Source organism: Oncorhynchus gorbuscha, unplaced genomic scaffold (assembly GCF_021184085.1).
Source record: "Oncorhynchus gorbuscha isolate QuinsamMale2020 ecotype Even-year unplaced genomic scaffold, OgorEven_v1.0 Un_scaffold_800, whole genome shotgun sequence".
NCBI classification, from domain to species: Eukaryota; Metazoa; Chordata; class Actinopteri; order Salmoniformes; family Salmonidae; genus Oncorhynchus; species Oncorhynchus gorbuscha.
In genome coordinates, this window is record NW_025745815.1 from 192113 (window position 1) to 204636 (window position 12524).

General features: G+C 49.0%; 1 protein-coding gene and 1 long non-coding RNA gene across 9 annotated transcripts in view; both read left to right on the top strand.

Moving 5' to 3' along the window:
- The window catches only part of LOC124020281 (hepatocyte growth factor-regulated tyrosine kinase substrate-like), a 38864-nt gene extending 30942 nt beyond the window's left edge, over nt 1-7922 (top strand). For 5 of the 8 annotated variants that reach the window (XM_046335630.1, XM_046335628.1, XM_046335631.1 and 2 more), the window contains exons 17-20: nt 1535-1703; nt 4948-5072; nt 6953-7147; nt 7644-7922. In XM_046335630.1, the coding sequence (XP_046191586.1) occupies nt 1535-1703; nt 4948-5072; nt 6953-7147; nt 7644-7739 (585 nt within the window). In that variant the 3' untranslated portion in view covers nt 7740-7922. The remainder of the gene's footprint in view (nt 1-1534; nt 1704-4947; nt 5073-6952; nt 7148-7643) is intronic. The other 3 variants (XM_046335635.1, XM_046335629.1, XM_046335636.1) reach the window with 1 other exon arrangement.
- A 1681-nt stretch (nt 7923-9603) lies between these two features.
- Nucleotides 9604-11435, top strand: LOC124020286. The gene is made up of 2 exons (XR_006835943.1): nt 9604-11120; nt 11245-11435. It is a non-coding gene; the product is annotated as an uncharacterized LOC124020286 (long non-coding RNA).
- Nucleotides 11436-12524: the final 1089 nt, after the last annotated feature.

Here is a 12524-nt window from a genome sequence, read left to right on the forward strand (position 1 = left end):
CACTATACTATACCCACAGGTAGACACTATACTATACCCTACCCACAGGTAGACACTATACTATACCCTACCCACAGGTAGACACTACACTACCCTACCCACAGGTAGACACTACACTAACCTACCCACAGGTAGACACTATACTATACCCTACCCACAGGTAGACACTACCCTACCCACAGGTAGACACTACCCTACCCACAGGTAGACACTACACTACCCTACCCACAGGTAGACACTATACTATACCCTACCCACAGGTAGACACTATACTATACCCTACCCACAGGTAGACACTACACTACCCTACCCACAGGTAGACACTACACTACCCTACCCACAGGTAGACACTATACCCTACCCACAGGTAGACACTATACTACCCACCCACAGGTAGACACTATACCCTACCCACAGGTAGACCTATACTATACCCACAGGTAGACACTATACTATACCCTACCCACAGGTAGACACTATACCCACAGGTACTACCCTACCCACAGGTAGACACTACACTACCCTACCCACAGGTAGACACTATACTATACCCTACCCACAGGTAGACACTATACTACCCTACCCACAGGTAGACACTATACTATACCCTACCCACAGGTAGACACTATACTATACCCTACCCACAGGTAGACACTATACTACCCTACCCACAGGTAGACACTATACTATACCCTACCCACAGGTAGACACTATACTATACCCTACCCACAGGTAGACACTATACTATACCCTACCCACAGGTAGACACTATACTATACCCTACCCACAGGTAGACACTATACTATACCCTACCCACAGGTAGACACTATACTACCCTACCCACAGGTAGACACTATACTATACCCTACCCACAGGTAGACACTATACTATACCCTACCCACAGGTAGACACTATACTATACCCTACCCACAGGTAGACACTATACTATACCCTACCCACAGGTAGACACTATACTATACCCTACCCACAGGTAGACACTATACTATACCCTACCCACAGGTAGACACTATACTATACCCTACCCACAGGTAGACACTATACTATACCCTACCCACAGGTAGACACTATACTATACCCTACCCACAGGTAGACACTATACTATACCCTACCCACAGGTAGACACTATACCCTACCCACAGGTAGATATACTATACCATGCTATACTACCCTAGGGTAGAGGCCTTCTCTGGCCGGCACACGGGGAGGCCCTCTGGCCGGCACACGGGGGAGGCCTTCTCTCTGGCCGGCACACGGGGGAGGCCTTCTCTCTGGCCGGCACACGGGGGAGGCCTTCTCTCTGGCCGGCACACGGGGGAGGCCTTCTCTCTGGCCGGCACACGGGGGAGGCCTTCTCTCTGGCCGGCACACGGGCCTTGGGGATGACGTGTCACGACACTGTTAGTCTACAGAGGTTCTGTGTAAATGGTTGCTGCAGGAGTTTCACCTGGCATTTACCTTAGTGGCTGTTCTTTTTGTCCAGCTCTTGTGTAAATTCCTCTCCTTTTCACCCTAGATGCAGTCTTTGCCCCCCAACGTGGCAGGAGGGGTGGTGTACGGGCAGCCGGGGGAACCCCCCAGTTACCCAGGCACCTTTAGCCCCTCAGGGTCAGTGGAGGGGTCGCCCATGCACAACGTCTACATGAACCAGCCTGGACCAGGACAGTACCAGGCCATGCCTCCAGGTTAGTTAGTCAGACCCCAATGAGTCAAATGTTCATGTCATGGTAGTTAGTCTGGGGGCCAGCATGGTAGTTAGTCTAGGGGCCAGCATGGTAGTTAGTCTGGGGCCAGCATGGTAGTTAGTCTAGGGGCCAGCATGGTAGTTAGTCTAGGGGCCAGCATGGTAGTTAGTCTAGGGGCCAGCATGGTAGTTAGTCTAGGGGCCAGCATGGTAGTTAGTCTAGGGGCCAGCATGGTAGTTAGTCTAGGGGCCAGCATGGTAGTTAGTCTAGGGGCCAGCATGGTAGTTAGTCTAGGGGCCAGCATGGTAGTTAGTCTAGGGGCCAGCATGGTAGTTAGTCTGGGGGCCAGCATGTCTAGTTGAATAGCATGGTAGTTAGTCTAGGGGCCAGCATGGTAGTTAGTCTGGGGGCCAGCATGGTAGTTAGTCTAGGGGCCAGCATGTCTTGTTGAATAGCATGGTAGTTAGTCTAGGGGCCAGCATGGTAGTTAGTCTGGGGGCCAGCATGGTAGTTAGTCCCAGCATGGTAGTTAGTCTGGGGGCCAGCATGGTGGTTAGTCTGGGGGCCAGCATGGTAGTTAGTCTGGGGGCCAGCATGGTAGTTAGTCTGGGGGCCAGCATGGTAGTTAGTCTGGGGGCCAGCATGGTAGTTGTCTAGTGGTTTAGTCTAGGGGGCATGGTAGTTAGTCTGGGGCCTGCATGGTAGTTAGTCTGGGGCCAGCATGGTAGTTAGTCTAGGGGCCAGCATGGTAGTTAGTCTAGGGGCCAGCATGGTAGTTAGTCTAGGGGCCAGCATGGTAGTTAGTCTAGGGGCCAGCATGGTAGTTAGTCTAGGGGCCAGCATCTGGGGTCTAGCCAGCATGGTAGTTAGTCTAGGGGCCAGCATGGTAGTTAGTCTAGGGGCCAGCATGGTAGTTAGTCTGGGGGCCAGCATGTCTAGTTGAATAGCATGGTAGTTAGTCTAGGGGCCAGCATGGTAGTTAGTCTGGGGGCCAGCATGGTAGTTAGTCTAGGGGCCAGCATGTCTTGTTGAATAGCATGGTAGTTAGTCTAGGGGCCAGCATGGTAGTTGGTCTGGGGGCCAGCATGGTAGTTAGTCTGGGGGCCAGCATGGTAGTTAGTCTGGGGGCCAGCATGGTGGTTAGTCTGGGGGCCAGCATGGTAGTTAGTCTGGGGGCCAGCATGGTAGTTAGTCTAGGGGCCAGCATGGTAGTTAGTCTGGGGGCCAGCATGGTAGTTAGTCTAGGGGCCAGCATGGTAGTTAGTCTGGGGGCCTGCATGGTAGTTAGTCTGGGGGCCAGCATGGTAGTTAGTCTAGGGGCCAGCATGGTAGTTAGTCTAGGGGCCAGCATGGTAGTTAGTCTAGGGGCCAGCATGGTAGTTAGTCTAGGGGCCAGCATGGTAGTTAGTCTAGGGGCTAGCATGTCTAGTTGAATAGCATGGTAGTTAGTCTAGGGGCCAGCATGGTAGTTAGTCTAGGGGCCAGCATGGTAGTTAGTCTAGGGGCCAGCATGTCTTGTTGAATAGCATGGTAGTTAGTCTAGGGGCCAGCATGGTAGTTAGTCTGGGGGCCAGCATGGTAGTTAGTCTGGGGGCCAGCATGGTAGTTAGTCTGGGGGCCAGCATGGTGGTTAGTCTGGGGGCCAGCATGGTAGTTAGTCTGGGGGCCAGCATGGTAGTTAGTCTAGGGGCCAGCATGGTAGTTAGTCTAGGGGCCAGCATGGTAGTTAGTCTGGGGGCCAGCATGGTAGTTAGTCTAGGGGCCAGCATGGTAGTTAGTCTGGGGGCCTGCATGGTAGTTAGTCTGGGGGCCAGCATGGTAGTTAGTCTAGGGGCCAGCATGGTAGTTAGTCTAGGGGCCAGCATGGTAGTTAGTCTAGGGGCCAGCATGGTAGTTAGTCTAGGGGCCAGCATGGTAGTTAGTCTAGGGGCTAGCATGTCTAGTTGAATAGCATGGTAGTTAGTCTAGGGGCCAGCATGGTAGTTAGTCTAGGGGCCAGCATGGTAGTTAGTCTAGGGGCTAGCATGTCTAGTTGAATAGCATGGTAGTTAGTCTGGGGGCCAGCATGTCTAGTTGAATAGCATGGTAGTTAGTCTAGGGGCCAGCATGTCTAGTTGAATAGCATGGTAGTTAGTCTGGGGGCCAGCATGTCTAGTTGAATAGCATGGTAGTTAGTCTAGGGGCCAGCATGGTAGTTAGTCTGTTAGCATGGTAGTTTAGTCTAGGGGCCAGCATGGTAGTTAGTCTAGGGGCCAGCATGGTAGTTAGTCTAGGGGCTAGCATGTCTAGTTGAATAGCATGGTAGTTAGTCTGGGGGCCAGCATGTCTAGTTGAATAGCATGGTAGTTAGTCTAGGGGCCAGCATGTCTAGTTGTATAGCATGGTAGTTAGTCTAGGGGCCAGCATGGTAGTTAGTCTAGGGGCCAGCATGGTAGTTAGTCTAGGGGCCAGCATGTCTAGTTGAATAGCATGGTAGTTAGTCTGGGGGCCAGCATGTCTAGTTGAATAGCATGGTAGTTAGTCTAGGGGCCAGCATGTCTTGTTGAATAGCATGGTAGTTAGTCTAGGGGCCAGCATGGTAGTTAGTCTAGGGGCCAGCATGTCTAGTTGAATAGCATGGTAGTTAGTCTAGGGGCCAGCATGTCTTGTTGAATAGCATGGTAGTTAGTCTAGGGGACAGCATGGTAGTTAGTCTAGGGGACAGCATGGTAGTTAGTCTAGGGGCCAGCATGTCTAGTTGAATAGCATGGTAGTTAGTCTAGGGGCCAGCATGGTAGTTAGTCTAGGGGCCAGCATGGTAGTTTCTGTATGGACCTGGCTTTGTGCTCTTGTCATGCTGAAACAGGAAAGGGCCTTCCCCAAACTGTTGCCACCATTATTCCTCCTTCACTAAACTTGAGCTTGATGCTCCTAGACGTTTCCACTTCACAATAACAGCACTTACAGTTGACTGGGGCAGCTGTAGCAGGGCAGAAATGTGACAAACTGACTTGTTGGAAAGGTGGCATCCTATGACGGTGCCACGTTGAAAGTCACTGAGCTCTTCAGTATGGGCCATTCTACTGCCAATGTTTGTCTATGGAGATTGCATGGCTGTGTGCTTGATTTTATACACCTGCCAGCAGCAGGAGTGGCTGAAATAGCAGAATCCACTAATTTGAAGGGGTGTCCACATACTTCTGTATATGTTGTGTACATTGACCTTCTGTAACGTGACTCTCCTGTGTTTGCCTCCCTGCTCCAGACCCCAACATGTACATGTACCAGCCTGCAGGAACCAATGGGCAGCCTGCACCCCCTGGCCAGGCCCCGCCCACTACTAGCCCCGCCTACTCTAACTACCAGCCCACACCCACACAGGGATACCAGGTGAGAACAGAGGGGGGAGTGTCATGCCTGTTACAAAACGTACATGTAGGTCGAGTTAAAGTGACTATACATAGATCATAAACAGAGAGTAGCAGCAGTGTTAGAGGGTCTGGGTTGCCCTTTGAATAGCTGCTCAGGAGTCTTATGGCTTGGGGGTAGAAGCTGTTAAGAAGCCTCTTGGTAGACCGACCCCGACAAACCATTTCTGTATAGACCTGGCTTTGTGCTCGGGTGCAACGTCACGCTGAAACAGGAAAGGGCCTTCCTCAAGCTGTTGCCACCATTATTCCTCCTTCACTAAACTTCCTCCTTCATGACCGTTGGCACTCTCCATTGGGACCTGGTGCTCCGGTACCACTGACCTGGAGTCCTTTTAAAATGGGCTTCAGGTTTCATGTCCCTCTTACATTTTGTGTCCCGGTCCACACTGACTTTCCAAAGCTCCTCCTCCTCCTCCTCTTCCTCCTTATTTAGCATCATAATGTGATGATGTTTATAAAGGGAGTCTAAGCTCAATGTGGCTCCTCCTCCTCTTCCTCCTCCTCCTCCTTATTTAGCATCATAATGTGATGATGTTTATAAAGGGAGTCAAAGCTCAATGTGGCTCCTCCTCCTCCTCTTCCTCCTCCTCCTCCTTATTTAGCATCATAATGTGATGATGTTTATAAAGGAGTCAAAGCTCAATGTGGCTCCTCCTCTTCCTCCTCCTCCTTATTTAGCATCATAATGTGATGTTTATAAAGGCTCAAAGCTCAATGTGGCTCCTCTTCCTCCTCCTCCTCCTCCTTATTTAGCATCATAATGTGATGATGTTTATAAAGGGAGTCAAAGCTCAATGTGGCTCCTCTTCCTCCTCCTTATTTAGCATCATAATGTGATGATGTTTATAAAGGGAGTCAAAGCTCAACGTGGCTCCTCGTCCTCCTCCTCTTCCTCCTCCTCCTTATTTAGCATCATAATGTGATGTTTATAAAGGGAGTCGAAGCTCAACGAGGCTCCTCTTCCTCCTCCTCCTCCTCCTTATTTAGCATCATAATGTGATGTTTATGAAGGGGAGTCGAAGCTCAACGTGGCTCCTCCTCCTCCTTCTCCTCCTCCTTATTTAGCATCATTAAGTGATGTTTATAAAGGGAGTCAAAGCTCAACGTGGCTCCTCCTCTTCCTCTTCCTCCTCCTCCTTATTTAGCATCATAATGTGATGTTTATAAAGGGAGTCAAAGCTCAACGTGGCTCCTCCTCCTCCTTATTTAGCATCATAATGTGATGTTTATAAAGGGAGTCAAAGCTCAATGTGGCTCCTCTTCCTCCTCCTCCTCCTTATTTAGCATCATAATGTGATGATGTTTATAAAGGAGTCAAGCTCAATGTGGCTCCTCTTCCTCCTCCTTATTTAGCATCATAATGTGATGATGTTTATAAAGGAGTCAAAGCTCAACGTGGCTCTCGTCCTCCTCCTCTTCCTCCTCCTCCTTATTTAGCATCATAATGTGATGTTTATAAAGGGAGTCGAAGCTCAACGAGGCTCCTCTTCCTCCTCCTCCTCCTCCTCCTTATTTAGCATCATAATGTGATGTTTATGAAGGGGAGTCGAAGCTCAACGTGGCTCCTCCTCCTCCTTCTCCTCCTCCTTATTTAGCATCATTAAGTGATGTTTATAAAGGGAGTCAAAGCTCAACGTGGCTCCTCCTCTTCCTCTTCCTCCTCCTTATTTAGCATCATAATGTGATGTTTATAAAGGGAGTCAAAGCTCAACGTGGCTCCTCCTCCTCCTTATTTAGCATCATAATGTGATAATGTTTATAAAGGGAGTCAAGGGAGTCAAAGGGAGTCATCTGTTAGCGACGTCTGTAATGTTTATGTTTTCTTGTCATCTGTCTCAGCAGAACGTGGTGTCCCAGGCCCAGTCTCTGCCCCCCATGTCCCAGCCTCCCCCCACTAACGGTATGTCCTACGTGGCCTACCCTCCACCCTACGCCATGCAGAGTATGATGGCAGCCCTACCTGGGCAGGACCCCAACATGCCCCCACAACAACCCTACATGCAGGGCCCAGGACAACAGCCCATGTACCAACAGGTAGGAGTTCTTGGTTTCTCTCTTCCCCCTCTCTTCCTCTCTCTCCCTCTGCTCTTCTTCTCTCTCTTCTTCCTCTCTCTCTCTCTCTTTCTTCCCCTCTCTCTCCTCTCCTCTCTCCCTTCTCTCTCTCCCTCTCCCTTCCTCTCTCTATCTCTCTTCCCTTCCTCGCTCTATCTCCCTTCTCCCTCTCCCTCTCCCTCTCCCTCTCCCTCTCTCTCCCTCTCCCTCTCCCTCTCCCTCTCCCTCTCCCTCTCCCTCTCCCTCTCTCTCCTCTCTCTCTCTCTCTCTCTCTCTCTCTCTCTCTCTCTCTCTCTCTCTCTCTCTCTCCCTCTCTCTCTCTCTCTCTCTCCATAGTGTTGCCTGTCTATGGGGGACTTCTGATTCTGTATGTCATGTCAGGGGCTTGTTTGTTCTATGTGTTATGAAGTGGGAGTTGCAGTGAGGGATTGATGGTAATCTCATCTCTCTCACACTACTTCTGTCTCTCTCTGTGTAGATGGCTCCCCCTGGTGGCCCCCAGCAGCAGGTTCAGCAGCAGCAGCCTCCGCAGGTCCATCCAGGCAGCGAGGCACAGCTCATCTCCTTCGACTGATCCATCCACCTGGCTAGCTCAGCTTAACATTACCACCTGCTGCTGGCAGGGTTCAACGCACTACACCCTCTCTTCTCCTCTTCTGTCCTCACCTCTCATCTTCTGTCCTCACCTCTCCTCTTCTGTCCTCACCTCTCTCATCTTCTGTCCTCACCTCTCTCCTCACCTCTCTCATCTTCTGTCCTCACCTCTCCTCTTCTCTCCTCACCTCTCTCATCTTCTGTCCTCACCTCTCTCCTCACCTCTCTCATCTTCTGTCCTCACCTCTCTCCTCACCTCTCTCATCTTCTGTCCTCACCTCTCTCCTCACCTCTCTCATCTTCTGTCCTCACCTCTCTCATCTTCTGTCCTCACCTCTCTCATCTTCTGTCCTCACCTCTCTCATCTTCTGTCCTCACCTCTCTCATCTTCTGTCCTCACCTCTCCTCTTCTGTCCTCACCTCTCTCATCTTCTGTCCTCACCTCTCTCCTCACCTCTCTCATCTTCTGTCCTCACCTCTCTCCTCTCCTCTTCTGTCCTCACCTCTCTCATCTTCTGTCCTCACCTCTCTCATCTTCTGTCCTCACCTCTCTCATCTTCTGTCCTCACCTCTCTCATCTTCTGTCCTCACCTCTCTTCTCCTCTTCTGTCCTCATCTCTCTCCTCTTCTATCCTCACCTCACCTCTCTCCTCTTCTGTCCTCACCTCTCTCCTCACCTCTCTTCTCCTCTTCTGTCCTCACCTCTCTCCTCTTCTGTCCTCACCTCTCTCCTCTTCTGTCCTCACCTCACCTCTCTCCTCTTCTGTCCTCACCTCACCTCTCTCTCTTCTGTCCTCACCTCTCTCCTCTTCTGTCCTCATCTCTCTCCTCTTCTATCCTCACCTCACCTCTCTCATCTTCTGTCCTCACCTCTCTCCTCTTCTGTCCTCACCTCTCTCTCCACCTCACCTCTCTTCTCCTCTTCTGTCCTCATCTCTCTCCTCTTCTATCCTCACCTCACCTCTCTCCTCTTCTGTCCTCACCTCTCTTCTCCTCTTCTGTCCTCACTTCTCTTCTATCCTCACCTCACCTCTCCTCTTCTGTCCTCATCTCTCTTCTCCTCTTCTATCCTCACCTCACCTCTCTCCTCTTCTGTCCTCACCTCTCTTCTCCTCTTCTGTCCTCACCTCTCTTCTCCTCTTCTGTCCTCACCTCACCTCTCTCCTCTTCTGTCCTCACCTCACCTCTCTCCTCTTCTGTCCTCACCTCTCTCTCTTCTGTCCTCACCTCTCTCCTCTTCTGTCCTCACCTCTCTTCTCCTCTTCTGTCCTCACCTCTCTCTGTCCTCACCTCTCTCTGTCCTCACCTCTCTCTGTCCTCACCTCTCTCTGTCCTCACCTCTCTCTGTCCTCACCTCTCTCTGTCCTCACCTCTCTCTGTCTCTCACCTCTCTGTATCTCTCTGTATCTCTCTCTCTCTCTCTCTCTCTCTCTCTCTGTATCTCTCTCTGTCCTCACCTCTCTCTGTATCTCTCTCTGTCCTCATCTCTCTCTGTATCTCTCTCTCTCTCTCTCTCTCTCTCCTCTCTCTCTCTGTATCTCTCTGTCCTCACCTCTCTCTGTATCTCTCTGTCCTCACCTCTCTCTGTATCTCTCTCTCTCCTCTCTCTGTATCTCTCTCTGTCCTCACCTCTCTCTGTCCTCTCTCTCTCTGTATCTCTCTCTGTATCTCTCTCTGTCCTCCTCTCTGTCCTCACCTCTCTCTGTATCTCTCTCTGTCCTCACCTCTCTCTGTATCTCTCTCTCTCTCTCTGTATCTCTCTGTATCTCTCTCTCTCTCTCTCTCTGTATCTCTCTCTGTCCTCACCTCTCTCTGTATCTCTCTCTCTCTCTCTCTGTATCTCTCTCTGTCCTCACCTCTCTCTGTATCTCTCTCTGTCCTCACCTCTCTCTGTCCTCGCCTCTCTCTGTATCTCTCTCTGTATCTCTCTCTGTATCTCTCTCTGTATCTCTCTCTCTGATAATGTATGTAGTCTTTCTCTTCTGAAACTAATATCTGAATCTCATCTAGTCAGTGGTAAGGAACAAATCAAAAATGACAGGAATCAATGGAATCTAAGACAAGACCGTAACCATCCTTTCTCATATTTGTATAAGCTAGTTTGCATGTTAAAGTTGTTATTTCCATGGACATGTCAAGTGTTACAGCAGTAACTGTTCTGGAGTCATATTGTGGTGATTGGACATGTCAGGTGTTACAGCAGTAACTGTTCTGGAGTCATATTGTGGTGATTGGACATGTTTCATACTGCCTGCTTGGTTGACAGGGGCTGTGAGAGTTAATGGAGAGATGAGTGAAGGAAAGCTGTAGGACGGAGCACAGAAAAGCACCTCTAACAGGTTCCAGGGTTCTAGTGAGAGTGTCAGAGACACACAGAGATCATTTTAAAGTATAGATGGGTCGTCTTATTTTGCTACGGCTTGGTAGTGTTTTTCACTAAAGCTTTTTGATTTGATGATTGAGAACATGGGAGAAAGGAAGTACCTTTTTTATTAGGTTTTACACTTCTGATATGAAGATATCTTCTCACCAATCAGACTGGCTGAGGGGAAGAAGTATGGGACTACAATAGAACACTTACATCCAGTGTGGAACTACAATTCCCAATATTCACAGCTCCAGAGACCGATTACCACCATCACTCTCTCAAGGTGTCCCGTGTCACAACTGTTGACATGGGTCTCTCCCAACAACTCCATTAACCACAATGCCTTGCATCACACTCCAGGAGGAACTAGTGTGAATATAACTTAAGATTACAAATGTAGTTCTATTGCCAAATATTAACTAGCAGTTATCCAGAGGGTTGCAGTCAGGTCTATATGGCTGTTTACACAGGCAGTCCCATTCTGATCTTTTGACCAATTAGTGGCAAAAGATCTGACCTAATTGGTCAAAAGATCAATTAGTGGCAACACCCCCAGAATGGGTCTGCCTGTATAAACACAGCCTATGAGCGAGTAGAGAGACCCTCTGACGGGGTGTGTCCTAAACAGCACTCTTTTTCCTATATAGTGCACTACTTTTGACAAAAGCCCTATAGGTGTGTATCTGTGGGTGCTGAGGTGTAGACAGGGCTGAGGTGGAGTTATCTGTAGAGGGGGACTCTACATTAGATGGGCATCCATTTTGTTTCTGGTGCTAGTTTCAGTAAAGTTCGGTTTAATCACAAAATTATTTCCTCAATTCCCTCGTTTCCTTTCCTTGGTTCTTCTCTAATTCTTTGCTCGCTTCCGTCAGATGTTTTGAGGAGGAGAGAGAGAGAGAGAGAGAGGACGTAGGGGAGGGAATCAGGAAAATACCTTTTGAGATCCACCCTTTCAGAGTGTCTTTCAGAACCCTGTGGGCCGGGAGTGGAGAGGTGGTGGTAGTCAGTTTTGAGGAGGAGATAGAGAGAGGACGTAGGGGAGGGAATCAGGAAAATACCTTTTGAGATCCACCCTTTCAGAGTGTCTTTCAGAACCCAGTGGGCCGGGAGTGGAGAGGTGGTGGTAGTCAGTTCTTCAGGGTATGTGCATGTGATGTACCATCCACCCAATCAGTGACTTCCTATGTAACGCCCTTTGACGCCATCTTTGAACTGCTTTACTTCCATCATTAATGATCTTCTTTCTGTCTGACTTCTTTAAAGTCATTTTAAGATTATATTTAATAAATATCTTGTTCTTCTCTTGTCCACCTGCTTTGTGTGTTTTCTGTCATATTATCTTTGGAATCTGAAGTAGGCGGAGTGCCAGTCTGTTGTCATGCCAACTCATTGTCACTCATTGCCATGCAGTTGGCAGGTGTGGGACCAGGCTTGTAGAGCCAACTCATGTCATGGAGTTGGCAATATAGAACAAACAGACCTGGGCCATGCAGTTGGCAGGTGCACAAACAGATCTGGGACCAGGCTAGATGCATTGCCATGCAGTTGGCAGGTGCACAAACAGATCTGGGACCAGGCTAGATGCACTGTCATTTAGGAGCAGAAAATGAAAGGGCACACATACATTTTATTTTGGATAACAGACTTTATTTACATAAATACATGTTTAAAACACGGGTCATTAGGATGCAGAAGAAGCACTGTTTCCATGGCAATGTTTCCTGAAGTCCAGGCATGTATTATACTGTTCCATCTCTATCTGGGAAAACAAATGAAGACTTGGGCCTAAACATCCTGAAAGGACTGAGCTAGTAGCAGATATACCTTCTGTGTTACATGTTCTGTGTGTACAGTATAGTCCATCCTTATAGAAGGACTGAGCTAGTAGCAGACACCCATGTTACATGTTCTGTGTGTACAGTATAGTCCATCCTTATAGAAGGACTGAGCTAGTAGCAGACACCCATGTTACATGTTCTGTGTGTACAGTATAGTCCATCCTTATAGAAGGACTGAGCTAGTAGCAGACACCCATGTTACATGTTCTGTGTGTACAGTATAGTCCATCCTTATAGAAGGACTGAGCTAGTAGCAGATATACCTTCTGTGTTACATGTTCTGTGTGTACAGTATAGTCCATCCTTATAGAAGGACTGAGCTAGTAGCAGACACCCATGTTACATGTTCTGTGTGTACAGTATAGTCCATCCTTATAGAAGGACTGAGCTAGTAGCAGACACCCATGTTACATGTTCTGTGTGTACAGTATAGTCCATCCTTATAGAAGGACTGAGCTAGTAGCAGATATACCTTCTGTGTTACATGTTCTGTGTGTACAGTATAGTCCATCCTTATAGAAGGACTGAGCTAGTAGCAGACACCCATGTTACATGTTCT